Source organism: Aquila chrysaetos, chromosome 2, assembly GCF_900496995.4.
Source record: "Aquila chrysaetos chrysaetos chromosome 2, bAquChr1.4, whole genome shotgun sequence".
Classification (NCBI taxonomy): domain Eukaryota; kingdom Metazoa; phylum Chordata; class Aves; order Accipitriformes; family Accipitridae; genus Aquila; species Aquila chrysaetos.
Genome location: NC_044005.1, coordinates 39,897,225 through 39,915,585, shown reverse-complemented (window position 1 = coordinate 39,915,585; position 18,361 = coordinate 39,897,225). Strand labels below are relative to the sequence as shown.

Here is an 18,361-nt window from a genome sequence, read left to right as displayed (position 1 = left end):
GCTGGACAGGGGAGAGAAAATATAACAAAGAGCTTGTGGGTCGAGATAAGGACAGGAGAGATATCACTCATCACTTACCGTCACGGGCAAAACAGACTCAACTTAGGGAAATTAACTCACTTTATTACAAATCAACCAGAGTAGGGTAATGAGAAATAAAACCGAATCTCAGAACACCTTCCCTCCACCCCTCCCTTCTTCCCGGGCACAATTTCACTCCCGGCTTCTCTACCAACCCCCCCAGCGGCACAGGGGGACGGGGATGGGGTTTACGGTCAGTTCATCACACGTTGTTTTCTGCCGCTTCATCCTCCTCAGGGGAAGGACTCATCACACTCTTCCCTGCTCCAACGTGGGGTCCCACCCACGGGAGACAGTCCTCCACGAACTTCTCCAACGTGGGCCCTTCCCACGGGCTGCAGTTCTTCGCGAACTGCTCCAGCATGGGTCCTTTCCACGGTGTGCAGTCCTTCGGGAGCACACTGCTCCAGCGTGGGTCCCCCACGGGGTCACAAGTCCTGCCAGAAAACCTGCTCCGTGGGCTCCTCTCTCCACAGATCCGCAGGTCCTGCCAGGAACCTGCTCCAGCGCAGGGTTCCCACGGGGTCACAGCCTCCTTCGGGAAACCCACCTGCTCCGGCGTGGGGTCCTCCCCGGGCTGCAGGTGGAGATCTGCTCCACCGTGGACCTCCATGGACTGCAGGGGGACAGCCTGCCTCACCATGGTCTTCACCACGGGCCGCAGGGGAATCTCTGCTCCGGCGCCTGGAGCATCTCCTCCCCCTCCTTCTTCACTGACCTTGGTGTCCGCAGAGTTGTTTCTCTTACATGTTCTCACTCCTCTCTCCGGCTGCTGAATCTGCCTGTCCCAACTTTTTTTTCCTTCTTAAAAATGTTATCACAGAGGCGTTACCACTATCGCTGATTGGCTCGGCCTTGGCCGGCGGCAGGTCCATCTTAGAGCCGGCTGGTATTGGCTCTCTCTCGAACACAGGGGAAACTTCCAGCAACTTCTTACAGAAGCCACCCCTGTAACCCCCCCCGCTACCAAAACCTTGCCAGCAAAACCAATACAAAAGTATTTTGAAATCCTAGGAAGAATTGCAAAGTAGAGAAGCAGAGTGTTGTTGAATCACCCGACCTGAGACCATAAACCTCCCCCCCGCCCCCCCCCCAAACCTTTGAGTATATCTTTAAATTTATAGAAAGTGTATACCTCAATAGTTGCCTTTGCCATACACAGGAACAATCTTCAGCCTCATGGTTTCCAGAGTAGCAATTCCTGAGCAACTTTCCCCCCTAGTATTACATCAGAGAGGTTTACTTCACCAGGGATAGGCAAAAAGCCAGACGATAATGAACCTGCTCCCCCCTTTCCCGGCTTTGTTTCTTTTTGGTTTTTAATCCTTTCAACTTTACAGAAATTTCTAGCTCTGAGTCAAGCTTGATTCCTAACTCCTTCCACTTGGTACTCATCTCAGTTTTTCTCCCCACTCCTGTTCTACCTCGGCACAGTATGCCTTCAGATGGCAGCACTTAAGGGAATGTTCCTGCCAAAATAAATTTAAAAGTGGCCTGCATGCAGCCAATAAAAATTTTCAAGGTCATCTGTCTGACAATAGGGGCTTTATTGTTAGTCTATTGCATCCCACCCCTTCAGGATGGTCGCAGCCTGCCACTTTGGAGATGATTCTCCCTTCCCCTGCCACTGACTCGATACGGTTTGGAGAAAAGGCAGACTGATCTTGGCAGGTGTGCAAGCCTTATCATATGAAAAGAGGACTGAGTATGTTTGTCTGGATCACCTGGCAGGTCTGAGTGACTGTCAGAGGATAACCGAAAGGAACACCATTTGGGAAGAAGAGCAGACGCTCCTGTCCACCAAGCCATGGAGCTTTGCCCCTTGTTAATAGGATGAGCAGACAGACTTTTTTTTTTTTTTTGTCATAGGTATTAATTTTCTCCCCCAAAGGCTCTGATGGCTGTACCTATGAATTGGATCCTGCTGAGCAATACTTCGTTCCTGAATTACTTACAAATGGAAACAGCAAAGTGGAGGGTGTTTCCAACTACTGTGTTTCAAACTATGCCATTGCTTGAAAGATACCAGTGTTTTGGATGTTCTCATTAGAAACCCAAGAAGACACCGCCTTAGGTGGTCAGGCATGGACTGTTGGTGCACCTGAGCTAGCCAAAAAGTAGGTATTTGTGTTTGGCCAGGCAGGAACACTCCAAGAAAGAGCAAGCCAGTAAGGAAGAATTAGTGTCATATTAGCATTTTGCTACTACGGGAGACACATTTAGGAACCTGAGCAGGGATCTAGATGAGCCCTTGGTAGAAAAGTCTTAACTGCCAGTTTATTTGGTGGCATGGATTGCTCAATCTCTTCTGCTGCAGCTGTTTACATGTACACGTATCACTTTGATGGAGAAGCTCTAGTTGGTGATTAGGATGTTCATCCTGGATATGAAAGGCTGAAGTTCAAATCCCTGCTACCAAGTTGCCAAAGCAGAGAGAGGAACTCTGCTTGTCAGTGCTTCAGGGACATGCTACAGCTGTTAGGCAATCGGCCGTTCTGGGGGGGCTTGGGGTGCATGTTACCTGCAGCCTGATTCTCTGAACAAAGGCAGATGCTTTGGCCTAGGCAAAACCGATATGTCAGCTGGAGCGCATTTTCAAAGGATGCACTAAACGTCTGTTTTCCCTCTGTAATGCTGGACATCACGACAGAGCTAGTCTCTTCTTTGGAGAGAAAGACTGGTAGAGGTCCACAGAAGACAGCAAGGATCCTTACCAACAAGGAGAAGGAGGTGTTAATGTTTCCTGGTCTGAGCAGGGCCTAGCCACAGCATTACTCCACATCTGAGAAATCATTTAAGAGCCCTATTTATTATTACCGTTCTAAGTTACATCTTTCCTGCAAGATGAAGGGTGGAGAGCCCTGAGGCCATATTGCTGACCCTACCGGGCCTGCCAGGACCAAGCTGGTTCTAGACCTAAAGCATCTGCACTGTGCTTCAGACATCTCCTGGTGAACCGGGTTGTAGGGTATTTATCTTCCTATGTTTCTTTTCAAGTGACCCGAATCCTCTTTGACAGGAAGCCTACTTCCTAACACGCTCTGAAGACTTGGCTGAGGGCTTACAAAGCACATAGGTGTGCAGGGTCTGAAATATGCTCAGCTGAGGATGTTAACAGCCTCCTAGATGTTAGCAGAGGAAAACATGTCAGACCATTCAATAGTCTGTCCTGCACAAGCACATTAAGGCTTTCTTGGTATCTGGCTTTCAGTCATACACATGTTTTCTTGTGCTTTCTTACTGCTAGGAAACTTCTAAATGCTTAGCCAAAGTCTCTTCTTTTTAAGCTGAGTATGTTACTCCTACTCGAATCCTTTCATATCATTCTTAAGAAGTCTTTTCCCATAATTCATGTCAGCCCTTCAAATGTTTGCAAATTTGTCATCTGTAGTCATTGCTTTGCCAAGCTGTTAACTCTTCTGAATTAATTCTCTTATAAGTCAGTCTCGCCATTTCCCTGATCGTTTTGCTGCTGTTCTTTTTGAATACCTCTCAATTTGTCATTGTGAATGCATCTAAGGCAAAGGCATTATCACTTTACTAAGTTTATAACACATCCAAGTTTCTCGGGCACGTTCCCTGAGTAAACACGCTTCAGTGTAATCCTGCAATTGGACGCTTTTTTTTTCTGGCTTCATGTACTTGAGATTAAGACTGTACGTGAAAGTTGTCAAAACTAAGGAGATACAACATGTGAAGTGGTGTGCAATAGCATGGATAGTCCTTCTGCAGGGCTGCTTATGAGACCACCGTCTCGGACAGGCTCTCGGCACTGGCACACGCTGCACCCATGTCGCGCAAGTCCCCCTCAGTGATTTCTGTTTGATGCCCCCAGTCCCACCCCTCAGTGATTTCTGTTTGATGCCCCCAGTCCCACCCCAGCCCCTTCAGCTGACTCCTTCAGGCAGAGTCAGGACTGAGGTTAAGGGAAGCAGGTGGAGGTTTGAAAAATGGCATATTGCTTCTCATATGGCACAAACAATCTACTACAAATACCATGTTGTGTACACAGACACCCAAGCTAGGCCATTAGTGTCGTGACTGGTGTGACAAACCCTTGGGCTGGTAGATTAACTTCTGCTGGCTTCTGTGTGAACTTGCAAAGAGGGATGTTCATTCTGCAGGGACAGAAAATGGTTGCTTAACTTACCCAGCTAGTTGCCCTATCTCTCCGTTGGTAAGGCAGGTTCTCACTCAAGCTCTGAAACATAGATTGGATGAGCGTTTACTGTCCCCAACAAGAGTCAACTGTATTTACTGCAAAGCATGCTGGATCAGCTACCTTCTAAATAGCAGGCTACAAATGTGTACAGCTTGAGGCAAAAGATACACAGTGGTAAACTTCCTCCCAGCTGTGGCTGCAGGAAGGAGGCTCAGCTCAGGACAATGCCTGTTGTCAGTGCAACGTGGTAGAAAGTGGAACAGTAATGGAGAAAGCAGAAAATTATAAAAGACTTCAAGTAATACCAGTATATTGAGCCAGGACTGTGCCTGCCCTTTTGTAGGATGAGGCTGTAAGTGGAATCACTGAGGGTTTCCCTAAATCTTGTTTATTATTTTAAATTAAAAACATTTAATTAAAAATATTCTGAATACACCCAAAAGTTAACTGCTGAAATGCATACCATTTCCTTTCTGCAGCGTGATTAATATTTTCTTCTGTCCTGCTATTCGTCCGGTAAAATCACATTGCGTCACAACATTGAGGCATAAGTAGATTTTCAACTCTCCCTCAGCAGGAGCATCAGTTTTTAATCCACATACAGCGTTTTAGAAGCCACTGTGAAGTAAGCTCTTTATGCTTCATGATTGCAAAGATTTCAGTGTTGGCTCATGCATCAGGCAATTCAGAAGCATATTATAATGTCTGAAAAGCCATGGCAACCTCCAAAGAAATTTCTGTGAAAAGACAGCTAAGGAATGGATTTAGCCCAACCTGAGAGGAAAAGACCCTTTACAGAGCAGAACCTGGCTGAAATGGAAGAGCTGCTGAGACAGCGTTGGCTGTCGCAGTCCTACAGAGCCTTGGCCTGTTGTTCCTCTCGAGGGTGCAGTTGAGCATCTTGCCTTGTGTGCGTCTCTTCTCTTAGCATTTGTGAGTTGGCATGAGGGAATGGGGGAATTTGTTTAGCAGTATAAGTTGTAAATTTCAGGCTGTCATTTCCCCAGAAAATTCCTGGTCTGTTAGAGTGTATTAACCTGAAGGGTGGAGAATTGTCCTCAGCAGCAGCTCCTTTCATTCAAAATGCGGCAGAGTGGAGTCAGTTGCACACCAAGAGATGCCTTGTCTTTTTCTTCTTTCTGTAATGTGACTCTGCTCCTCAGATGTCTATTCTCCAGCCAGTTCTCCTGTCCCAGTCCAAGTCTGAAGTGTCCCAGTCCAAGTCTGAATGTCCCAGTCCAAGTCCGAAGTGGGGTCCTTGTATAACCCTGTATCCCTGCTTCATCAGAGCTACATCAAGCTCCCTGGCTGCATTGAAGCTGCAGATTTCTCAGTACTTGGATGCTCTCCTGGAAGAAAACCTGTAGTTCCTCAAGCTTTGATCAGTTCTGCCAGTTGGGTTGTTTGTAAACAGGCCAATGCCCACACTCTGGGAACTGTTTTTCTTGAGACTTACAAGTTATTGCCTATTGCAACTGGAGGCTGAGCCTGTCTGTAAACAGAGACCTGCTTACTGCAGTATTTTGTTTCTTTATCTGGCATTTTAAGTGAAAGTTAGCATACCTGACTAAAGCAGGCGCTTTTGGCTAATTGGATCTGGAGTGACCTGACGGGCTGTCACACCCTGGTCCATGACTTGCAGAGTGATAGCTTTTGCCAACAGCGAAGAGAACCTGACGTAAGAGGTGATCCTCCAGCCAGGAAAAGTCACAGTCTGCGTGTGCTGGAGTGAGGGCCCACCCAGATTTTTCCCAGGTATGAAGTACTAAAGACAGGTCTGTGTTATCAACCCTCTTCTCAATACTCTGCTAAGCTTCTTTTTTAGTTGCTGTTCTGCCCACATGCATTTAAATCCTTTCCTGCTTAATCAGTATTCACAGTATATTAGGAAAATAGCGTTTTAGGCTTGGTGACTATACAAGCCTTGGACCTCTGGAGAACTGAGTGTAAGAGACACAGGTCACACTGAAATGAGCTTGGGTCTTGTCCAATTGCTAAAGAAAACTTACTAATAGCAGCCATGCTGTATAATTTGATGTCATCCCGCATGATAGTGAGTTTTTATTGCTAGAGCTCCAGGCCAGAAGGGGTGAAGAGCAGAAGGACTGAGACATATTGGCAGAACTGTTTGCATGCCTAGGGCTGTGGAACATAAGTGAGCACTGCTGCAATATGACTGAAGCGCCTTGGCAAAGATCTGCGAGAAGACCCCTGTCCTGCATGTCTGCAGTTGAGGTAATGCTTCCTTCACCCCTGCAGGCATTACTCAGTGAATAAAGTCTGATCTGTTTTGGGCTTTCTCCTTCCACCTCTGTGGGCCCAAGATTCTGGATCCTGGTTTAGAAAAATGTATTGGGGGAAACTGAAACTCTTCCGAAGTTGCTGACCATATAGGGCTGGGATTTTACTTGCTCGTTTCTTGAAGTGATATTCTTTAGCTTTCCCCTCTAGTTTTGTCTTTTGTGCTCTCATATTTCACATCTGGATCAACGCATCTCAGAAAATAAATCTCAGAAAATAATGCCGAGATATTACTTTGGTGTTCCCTGGCTGGTCTCCTGCATGAATCTGATGTTGCCTTTAATACTGGCTTTTGTGTTGAGCTTTAACATTGCAGAGAATTTTCCTGGTGTTTGAGATACGACCGATCAGTGCGTTTATTAGTACACACGCTCCTCTGCACGTTTTTGTGAGGCTGCCCAGGTAAGTTGACCGCGGGGGCCAAGCACTGCTAAGTCCAGGACAAAGCCTCTGGGAAAAGGCTTTACACAGTGTATAAAGGCAGAGGTGTGAAGAAATGCTCCTTGCCAGTCTGACTCCTTTCACGGAGCACACTAGTTAGCAGCTGGAGCCCTGGGTGTCCTCCACTTGGATTTGTTGAGCCAAGGGTCTCTTCTGCATTGAGCCAGCTTCCCCATCCTACAGAGAGGAGACACCTCTGCAAAGGAAAGCTGCGTGTTACAGTGTGCGACTTGGCCCTCAAAGACGAAAGGATTAAAATCAAGCCTAGGTGGAAGGGCAGACAGTCTGTTGTTGGACTTGTGTTGGCAGGAGTGCTCCATGAAGACTAGCAGAGGATGAGGTGATTTGGCCATTTCCTTCAGTCCCTTAACATGCTCCTTGCTCACTAGCAATGTCAGAATATCATCTGTATCTCTTGTCCTCCTTTACTGGTTTTTCACTTCCTCCTAGAAGCAAAGCTTTCCCAGTGGATTCATGGGGGAAAGGAAGTAATTCTGCTGAATTATAGGCAGATGGTGCTTTGAGAGGAGATATGGTTAAGTTAGTTACTGGTTTATCATCTGCACCCATCCTTGGTAAAGGTGTCTTGTTCAAAGCAGCGTGTTTTCATACATGGACAGCAGAGCAACCAGACTAGGTCAGAGCAAAGCTCTATCTAGCCTGGTATCCTGGCTGAGCTGGTGATTGTATGTGACGATACCTAGTGAAGAGTAGAAGAGCACGGCAAGGATCTATGACACTGAGTACTCGGAGTTTGCAACTATTTGCCAAAACCAGATTTATTTAGCAACTCCCAGTGGATTTATTTTCTATATGTTCATACAGATCATAAGAAAGGATGGTTAGTGTCTGTTCGGTAGTGGATGGATCTGGTGGAGTGGAATATCCAGTCTGTACTGGAGTGATAAATGGAATATTGCTTCGTGTGTTGGCTGCTCAGAGAAAGTAATATCTGAGATATTCACAGAGGTGGTCTTGTCTCCAGCCTCTAGGGAGCTGGTTAGTTAAGCCGCTCAGCACAGTGATGCAGGAAAGATTTTGGTGACACACCATGGAAAACAATGGTCTGAAGTAGGGAGGTAAAGAGAAAGTTAGTGACAGAAACTTCAGCGTTATAGTATGATATTAATTGATGGTAGAAGTTAGTGGTTAAATGGATGGGCCTCTTCTATCTGGAAACCTATGTTTCTGGTAGGAATTCCCCGGAACTCCTGCTCTGAAAAGTCCCAGGATGACATAATCTGCTAGTATCACACCATCTGCTTCTCCATCCTAGACCTACCAGAAACATATCAATACAATGAAGCTTTTAAGCTTCTTTCCCTTCTGGAAAGTTAGGGCATGGTTCACTGTCTGAGTGGGACTTTCACTTCTACCTTTGTGTGAAAGATGGATAAATGAAGTGAATACACAACAACTGACTCAGAGTAGCTGCCAGAATCTAAACTATCTCAACAGATACTCTGATCTCTGAACCAAACAACCAGGAAATCAGGGAAGACTTGAATAAAAACTGGAAAATTTCAAATTCGACTTCATCAGGGACCAGCATGAAAAGCTCTTAACTGATACACTACAAACTATAAATGCAAAGAGGTTCCTCTCTGGGTTTGAATTTTGAGTCCTGAGCTATCTGCTGCTTTTGTGAAGCGACTACACTCTGGTTAGCTTTCCTCCCTCCCTCTCTTAGCTTCTGCGCTGTTCTCTGTCTCTGTTGAAGATGGAAATGAGACAGAATGCTCCAAGTCTCTCTGTGTGGGGTTTACAGCATGATTTTGCAGGCAGTATGCAATGCAGGCATGAATCACAACTCCCTTTTAAGATACTGCTGTGTTTGATTCCCTGGCTCTTTCATCTGACTCAGAACAGGCTGCAGATTTTTGGTTTTAGTCTAAGCAACAGCCAATTTAGTTCAGAGATGAGTATTTGCTGACTGTTGCTGCTGTTCTTCAGAATTGCGAGCCCCTTGGAAAACGAGCCCAGCTCGTGCATGTGTGTACAGACCTGGTTTCAAATCTGGCTTGGATTCTTTCTTCCAGCTCAGCAAGTGACTGACATGTTCACTTTAGCATAGCTTCCTCCCGAGACAAGCCGTGGGCTGTGCCAAAGTGCCGTGAGGCGTTCGCTGCGTGTTCAGTCGCACACCAGAGGCACATTCTGCAGCACCCTGGAGACAGGGGTGAGATGAGGACAGTAGCAGCCATGATTCAGAGCTGCTTTGCATTTTGGTCTTGCGAGTAGGTCATACTGAAAATATTTATTTGCAGTGAACCAAGATGCAGATGAGATCCCAAAGGTGTTATTGAAGTTATTTGAAAGAAAGTACTAAACCAGTGTAGCTGCTGTTCAGTTCAAATTCAGGTATGGCTGAGGTTGTTGCAGTTCAGTCCATAATAGTTCGTTAAAGGAATTCATACCAAAAAATACACCATTTAAATACAGAAATGTCCATGTGACAGTTGTAATCCTGCAACACCTGCCATCAGCCAGAGAAGCACTTTTGCTCCGCTCTCCATTATTCCTGGTGGAGGCTCCTTATCACTTGTGTTTCCAGAGCTGTCCTGCAGCCTGGCTCTCGGCTCCCGGAGTTGGGCAGGGTGGGTTTGGGGGGCTGTGGCTCTGTTCTGGGAACAAGAGTGGTTGGGGGACAGGGCGAGCTTGTGATCTGACAGTGCTCTGCACATATGAGGTGATCAGGTCTCAGTGCATTACTCTAACATGTTAATCAAGGAGAGGGGTTTGGTTTTTTCCTGCTTGTTTGCTTATTTGTTGTTTGGATCCAACATGAAGTTTAACATGGAAGAAGAAAAAGCTATAGCTGAAAGTGGCTTTCAGTTTAACTTTCTTGTTTAAAATACAAAGCCTGATGCAGACCAGCCTCTGCAGATAGCCCTGACTTTGATAACTGGCAGGAGCATTTCTAGTTTAAAAAGTCTCCCTTCTCTTCCTATTAGTTACTCCTCTAAGCAAAGCAGCTGGCGTGACCTGGGCATGTTGTGCTTGTATTGTTGCTGTGAGACAATAGCTCAGCCTGAGGGAAGAAGACAACCTACTTACCATATCCTCTGGGAGTTGTTACAGTGGCACTCTAGAAACCAGTCTTTCTCTGAAGCTTACTGAGACTATCTGAGGAGTTAACCCATGAGATTTGGGAGATCAAAGAACTGAACTGAGGGCTACGTGTCCATGGGAGACAGGCTTTGGTCTCCTCAGCAGATGTGGCTTGTGTCATATGGGCTCCTGTATGCAGCCGCCACCTCTGTGTCTTCTTCCCCAGTCAGAGCAGGGATATTCCTGCTGCAGAGGACAGGGCAACAGAGAACTGTGGGGAAGGGCAGCAAAAGGCAAGGGCACATCATGTCCCTAAATACCAGGCATGGCGTTCAACAGAGGGTTCACTGCTAATGCGCTGTCTCAGCTGGCGGAGGTTGAGAGCTACCCGACCTAGCTCCAGTCCAACGCTCTGATGTATCCTAAAAACAAGAGTTTGCATAATTCAAGCGAAGAGGTAAATGGAGGTTATACAAGGTTTGAAGAGAGCAGTGGGCAGGGGTCCAGCTGGGGTCAGGTGGTTTGCTGCCCTCCTGCAGTAATACATCATTTGTGATACCAAAACTCACAAAGAACAAGAAGCATTACAGCATTTTCTAGAGGGAAAGGGAATTGCTGTACTGCCAGAGGCAAGCATTTCTGGGGACGTGGTTTAAGGACTGGCCATACATTAAGTCAGGCTTGGGACTGCACTTTTTGTATCAAAGCTACTGTGTTTTTCCACAGTAGCAGTGGTCTCGCAGAAAGCATTTCCAGGTGATTTACACAGCTACTGCAGTCATCAAAAATACATAAGCAAGCAGTGTGAAGAAGGTAGACGGAGTATGCCAGACCTCTGGTTACCTGACAGCAGAGGGGTTCTTACTCATACCATGGCAGCTCAGTGATGCTAGGCACCAGGGAAGGTGCAGTTTATTCTGGCTCCACCAGAACCAGCTACCAGACCCAAAAGAGAATTTTAGCTTAATGAACCTGTCATGTCCTTGTACAGGGACAAGCGAACAACACTCACTTTCCTTGCAGTGCTTGATTAAAATAAGAATTGAGTTGCTCTGAGTTACTAGAGATGCATCTTCACTGCGCAGTAGCCGCAGGTGAACTGCAAATATACCAGGCATGGGCAGTTTCCACTCAGTGCCTGAAAACATAATTTCTGTAGCAGCACAGCTCTGCAGCTAACCTAATAAATACTGGTGCTGAGCAGGGCTAATTATCTCCAATGCAGCACTGCCCTGGCATGGCTCTATGGCTTCCCGCTCCAGAATTAGTTTAGCTTGGACTTGTTTGGGTGTCTGCACTGTCCTTCACGGTATGGTGGAAACAGGACCTGAGCAGTGCCTGGTGGAGGAGCATCGCATGCATGCACCAGACTGCAGTATTACTCTGCTCTTAATGTAATGGGCAAGTGCTGGACTCCAGAGCAATGAAGTCACTTAACAACTCCACTTGAAAATTTGACTTGGGTGAAGTTGTGGTCACCTTGGACCTAATTTCGGAGCAGCAAGCCTTTGTCTCTTCTGAAAACAGTGCTTGATATTATATGGTACCTCTGAGCAAAATGTTGACTAGCATGCTCTGAGTTTCTTTTTTTTCTATAAAGCAGTTGCCAATGTCATATAGATAATTACTAAATGGTGCTCCTCTGACCTATGGGGGGAACGGACCTCTGTCTCTATGATCTCATTGCCTAAAACCAATTCAATAAAAAGTAGATGTCGGGAGGTGATGTAAAAAGGTGTGTGGAAAATATCTGGGGATTCTCTAACTCAAGATTTTGAAGACGAGTGCATTGGTAAAACTGGCTCAGTGTCAGCTATTTAAGTGAGAAGATAGATAAATAATCATACGTCCTGTAGCATCTGTGTTTATGCAGGTTCAGGTCCAGTTATATCTTAATACAGGTTAATGCCTTATGTGGAGAGGATTAAATGAGCGTTTTTTGGAGACCTGATCCCAGCCAGCTGTATAAACACAGTGCCCACTTCTGTTGGTCTGTAAGGAGTCTCAATTTGTTTGTCTCAAGATAATTTCAAAATCACTTTTGTCCTTAAGGATGGGAGATGGGGGGTATACCCTAGATCAAGATTGTGTGTTTCTTTTCCACTAATGCTTCCAAATGTGGCTTTTCTCTTACTGTAGTACTGGATAAATGAATACACCTCCACCTTGGGGATTGGTGTCTTCCACTCTGGCATTGAGATCTACGGCAGAGGTATGAAGTATTTCCTTTTCGCTACCCGCACAACATGAGTATAACTGTATGGCTAGTCTGATATGGAAAAGCACCCCAAACTTACCGCTTTTGGCAAGGAATGTTTTGAGGAATGAAAAACTCAGCCAGTTCCCTTTTTACAGCCTATCGTGGAGTCCTGCAGGAACTTGTGCGGTTCTGTCATGAACCATGTAGCCCTTCTTATTTTCAGCATGTAACTGCAGCCTCTAGAGCTTGTGCAGGTGTGTAGCAGGATGGCAGATAGGAGGGACCAAGCAATGTTGGAAAGCCGTTCTCCAGTAAAGGAGGGGGAGAGAGAATGGGAGAAATGGGGGAGGAGGAAGAGAGGTAGATCAGTGGTTGTCTTGAGACCTGGATATGCGTGTCTCTGCTAATTCCCTGTCAGGGTAACTCCATTTTGCAGTAGTTCTTTATGAATGTCTAAGGACTAGAAATCTTGGAATCTAGATTTCCAGATCTTGGAAACTGTCCTTTTGAAACAGCAGAGTTACAAGGAAAAGAAAATGTCTTGTAAGACTTTTGAAATGGTCTGGATGGGGTTGAAGCTGATTAGAGCACCCACTGCGAAAGACGCAGTCAAGGGATCTGGGAAAAGAGCTGTAGCGCAGTGAAGGACAGACTAGCAACACAGACTTTGTTTCCTCCTTCAGCATTAAATGGGAATGACTCGGGCTACTCACTCATGGTATTTTTAGCCAGTGCCATGCAGTAGACAGAACCCCTGGGGTGCCATGTTCCATCTCAAGCACAGAAGCTTTCACAGGCCACGCGAGATGGCCTGTATGACACTGAGGTCCCCGGGCTGTGTTTTGCGGGCCATGCGAGATGGCCTGCGTGACATGGATGGACCTCCTGGCTTGACCTGCGTGCTGAGGCAGCGGAGTGCAATCAGCTTGCCTTCCTGCAAAGAATTCCCACTCGCTGCCTGTAAATCCCTCTGGAAGATGATGTAATTTCTCCCCACTCTAGGAAAGACTTCTTCTAGCTAGTACCACCACTGACAGCCTCTCATAGTTTATCTAGATGCCTCCACAGCGCAACTTTCCACTGAGAGGAAGCCATCTGGACGGGCACAGAGACAGACTCGGAGAGTTTTCCTGCACTGTGGGAAAGCAGTAGTGTTAGCATGGAAGGTGGCTGTGAGGGCATCCTCAGGCTAATAGGTAACGGGACAGAGAAAATGGCTTTCAGAATCTGGCTGAAATGGGTTTTGGCAATAGCCCAGCCCCTGGTGCTGATGCTGAGCCGTGCAGACAGCTGCCATAGACTTTTTCCTGACATTGCATTCATTCAATTACTCACAGTCTGTTTCTTTCCTTGTCAGAGTTTGCCTATGGAGGGCATCCCTACCCTTTCAGTGGGATTTTCGAGATCACACCTGGCAGTGCGGTAGAACTTGGCGAGACCTTTAAATTCAAGTAAGAGCCCTTTTCTACATCTTCCCCTCTGGCCCTGGTAGCCATCAGTGTAGGGGGAGCAGGGAAGTCCTGTCCTCTGGATCCCCCTTTCCTTCTCCTCATAAGTGCCCTCACTGCATCCTTTACATGATCCTGGTTCAAAGGCAGCCCTGCAGAGATTTTGGAGGTGGATAAAAGAGTGCGTACACCAAACAGGGAAGAGTGCTGAACTGTGTTTGGCAGGGTTTAAAAGCATACTTACAAATGAATGCAGTTCTTTTTCCCCATTTTCTTTGTTTTCTGTGCTCCCAGTTTCACCTGTCAGCAAGAATGGGAGTAACTGTGTGTTACAACGAGCCAATGCGCAGGAGTAAAACAAAACCTAGTCTTTTTATGAGTATCGCCTATTTGTGGATACTGCACAGAGTACCAGAAGTCATCTCCTGTGTATATTGCTACTCTGTCACAATGGACAGACCAGCTGCTAGAGGAGTCTGAGAGGATGCTGCATTAATGTGTTGTTCAAGGTGCTCAGACTGTGGGGCTGTGGGTCAAGGAACTGCCCCTGGCAGGGGAGGCTTGACCTTCCCAGACTGCCAGTTGATGTTGAGGGTCGTTGGAGACTTTTAGAAGAACGAGCGCTATTGAGTGAACATTGGGAGAAGCAATAGGTTTCTGCAGAAAGTTTTCAGTCTGCTCCTTCCTGGCCCACCCCATGGAAACCCTCTCAATCATGAAAAAAGCATCTCTTCTGTCCTACTGGAAATTTCTGTTGTGGGATGATGGGCAGAGTGGAAGCAGGCACCGAGAGCTGAGACCTCCCTGGTGATGAGGCTCTCGGGGCTGTTGCCTGTGCTGTAACCTGCTTTGTGGATAAGCTGGGCATATTACTGTGCCGTTTTTATTAGTGAGAGTCTCCGATAGCCCCAGGTATTCATGTCCATGTTTTAAGCCTGTCCTTCTTGCCAATATCTGATAATTTCCTTCTGGGTATGTACCACTCTCTTCACTGTATCTTTCCATGTTTCCTGTTGTGTGTTTTGTTTTAAACTAGAGAATCCATTGCCTTGGGCACCACAGACTTCACAGAAGAAGATGTGGATAAGATTATGGAAGAGCTGGGCAAGGAGTACAAAGGAAACGCGTACCACCTGATGCACAAGAACTGTAATCACTTCTCTGCTGCTTTGGCTGAGGTGGGCACAGCTTTTTTTTTTTTTTTTTTTTTTTTTTCCTGCTTCAGATCTGTAGTAGTGCTTACAGAAGGGGAACTGGGGTCAGCACAGCCTGCCAGGCCATAGCCAAATCTCCTGTCTATGCCCCTTAATATTTTTGGAAGCCGTTTGCTGTTGAAAGGGATGGGATCAGGAGGTGGAGATGCAGCAGTTTTAACACACGTTTGGTCTAAACTGCGTGGGAAATTAGAAGTGCCTACATTTTGGTTCGCTGAACAGGCGCTGAGCAGGAATTGGAAGGACAGACCTGCCTAGCATGCAAATGTGCATCATTTTAATAACAAACACAAATAACCCTACATGATCCGTAACGGAATAAAAATGGCTTATCAGTGCTCTGCAAACAAAAATTTGCAGTGTTGAGGAAGTGAGTGTCCCTTTTCCTTATTTAATGTGCACCATCCAAAGCCCATTAAAAAAAGTATTGATTTTCTCATCTTTGGTGGTTATTCATTTTCACATTCACAAAACCACTGTGAATTATAACAGAGCTATTACTTCTCTTCAGAGAGAATTGAAGCACAGAGAAGCACAGATTTATCCCAACTATCTGCTAATTTGGCATGTTTGATTTTTGATTCCCAAAGACCTGATTGTTTTGGGGGGAAGCTGCCTTCCTCCTCACCCCCAAATGAGGTGTTTAACATGTGTTTGAATTAAGGTGTGAGCATTCAGCACTTGTGTAAATCCGAATTCAGGATCTTGACCCAGTGCCAGAAAAAGACGAGGAAAGCACAAAATGGAAGTGACCTTCCATAAAAACTGTTTCTGTGCTTTCCAGAAGTGTTTTACAGCAAACACAAGGAGAGAATATCATTCTTCACAATAGAGTTCAACTGCTTTAGCAGTGAAACTTTTATTTCTCTTTCTGGAGTCCCCATCCTCATTCATTACGCATCTCTCACTTTTCTTCATCATGTGGGGCAAGAGTCCTATGCCAATAACCTCTTTTGCCACAAATGTCCATTCATCCCCAAACATGCCCACCGTGGATCCCGAGCAAGACGAGATTCTGTAGAAAAAATACTGTATAATTTTGTAAGAAAATCCCTAGTGAATCCAAGAACCAGCCATTCATTTACAAGGGACCAGCTTAGGCTCTTAGGAAAACAGTTCTCCATTGATTTCATCCTTGCTAATTATAGAAAGAGAAAATGACTGAGTCCTTTCTGTAAATGTTAGCAAATAAAAATAAACAGGAAGGACTTGTATTGGTACAAACAGAGAATGAAGTTTCAAGCAGTACACTGATCAAATCAATGTTAGCCACAGTACTGTTTTGGAGTCAAATAATCAAATTACTACAACAGAAAATGGGAACTTTAAAAATTATGAAGGAAACCCAAGAGAAAGCTGTGTGATTATTAGCAAAAGCTAAAAAAAGCCCTTTACCTGCAGCACTGAAATAAGGTCATTGCTTATTACGTACTTTGATATGTAAAATTTCTGTCTCATGTCCAAGCCATAAGATCAAAGCCATTCTTCCTTGATTCTGCTGCTACATATCAGTGAACCCTTCACTGCCCATTCCTTGTCCAACCTTCAAGCACAAGTCAAATAAGAGATCTTAAATACCCTAGTATTTTTTTATTTAAATTTTGCTTTCAATACATCTTCAGTGAATGTCTTTACAGGAGTGGAATTTAGGGTTAAGTTTTCCTGCAAGAGCTTTCTTGGTGGATTCTGTGTGCTCATTCACTGCCCCATAACCTGTCCAGATAATAAAACAAAAGCCTAAATGGCTAGTTCTGACACTTCTGCTCCCAGGAGCAGAATTTACTCAGGATTCAGGTCAGTTTAAATAAACCCTTCGTAGGCAAGCATCATTTTTTGTTGCTGTTGCTCTTCACATACGCCTGTGTTTATCACCCCTCTCTAAAGTATTACAAAGGCAAAACCAGAGGAAATGCAATTCAGGCCCAGGAGCAGAAGGCCCTGGATGGTCTATAGCATCAAAATACAGAAAATGGGAGCTGAAATTCTTAAAGAAATAGCTGGTGTTAAGACACTAAGCAAAAGTCCTAGCCATTTAATGTGCCTCAGTCAGCAACATGAGAAATACATGTGGCTGCCTTATGACTGATGTCTACATCCTTTCTGGTAAACACAGTAACCTGGCAATTGCTGTGTTTCAGAGCTGGGTGAAAAGTAGCATACCTTATCTTGGGATACTTCTGACCTCTTGGAGGAAAGACTGCTTGGAAACTGTTGAGACAGAACCTGCTTGAACTGAAAGCAATGGAAGTTTCTATTCTCATTTCCCAACATCCGAATGCTTGCTTAACTTTACAGCCTTAGTGCCTTTTTTTTTTTTTTACTCTTCTTGCTGTAGTTCCCATTAAAACTAAACAAAACAAAAATCGCCACATTAGGAAGCTCCAGGCCCTACCATGTAGAGCTATAAGGTGCAGCCTTATAGTGCGCAGAACATGCTAGCTACATGACGAGCGGCTCTCAAGCCTGTGTAGATATGTGTCACCATAGAGGGCATTAAACGGAACTGATATTTGTGCCCTAAACCAAATCCTGAGATGAGTCTGTTTAGTGTTTGTATTGTCCTTTCCTTCAGACTCTTCACGTGTGAAGCAGCAATAATAATAATAATAATAATTAGCATCTCTTTATGCATAGCTGTGTTATGTGGCAGTTAAAGACAGGAAACTGGGAAAAGTATTCAAAGAATTAAAAAAAAAAGATGTATAAACTTTGTTCAACAGAATAAAATTGCTCACTGGGACTGGGATTTAACTCCAGCCACACAAAAGGCAGCCAAGAATTTTAAGTGGGTATAAATTCTCCATCTCTCTGTTGTAACCCAGCTGAAAGGTGATGCTATCAGTACTGCAGTGCCCTTTCACCACAGAGAGGGGTCAGGGTGGAGGCTAATTTTTGGCATGAAAGAGGGAATGACTAGCTCTGCTCCCTACAGCCCTTTAGGCCTTTCTGCCCATGGGCATAAGCAGTTGTGGCAAGTTCAGGAGATGGTTGTTCTGAGCCTCCTGGGTAAAGCCAGGCAAGTCGCATCCCTGCTCTGTGCCTAAGTATCCCTCCTTTTACGCTGGGTTATTTCCTTCTTTCGAAAAGGGCTCGGAAATCTTTGGATGACAGCTCTCATCTGCCAAGGTTAACTAGCTGGGTTATGGCTTGTATTGTTCTGTATCAGCACACAAAACCAGGCTGTGTGGCGATGTATGAGGTTTTACACAAATCTGTCCGGCAGGCCTTGAGATTTGGCTGTACGACCATGTGCTAGGTAGCTGTGTTTGGCCACCTTAACTTCCTCATCTGGCTGTGGGCTTGCTAATTAGTATCCGTGCAGATGTTGCCCCGCTGGCTGGGCCATTGGTTTGGAGGATACCATCTGGTCATATGGACTGAGGGCAGATGCAGCCACGTGTCCTGCTGGCTGAGGTCACGATTCTGCAGAGGGAATGGGAAGGAGGTATAAGGCTGGCTCTCC

General features: G+C 45.5%; 1 protein-coding gene across 2 annotated transcripts in view; it reads left to right on the top strand.

The window, feature by feature from the left end:
* LOC115353569 (deubiquitinase DESI2-like) overlaps positions 1-18,361 on the top strand; it is a 69,383-nt gene that overhangs the window by 34,052 nt on the left and 16,970 nt on the right. The window contains exons 1-4 of one of the 2 annotated variants that reach the window (XM_030043169.2): positions 6,377-6,478; positions 12,176-12,248; positions 13,594-13,687; positions 14,721-14,862. In XM_030043169.2, coding sequence (XP_029899029.1) covers positions 6,416-6,478; positions 12,176-12,248; positions 13,594-13,687; positions 14,721-14,862 — 372 coding nt within the window. In that variant the 5' untranslated portion in view covers positions 6,377-6,415. Of the gene's footprint in view, positions 1-6,376; positions 6,479-12,175; positions 12,249-13,593; positions 13,688-14,720; positions 14,863-18,361 lie in introns of those variants that run through there. The other variant, XM_030043179.2, reaches the window with a different exon arrangement.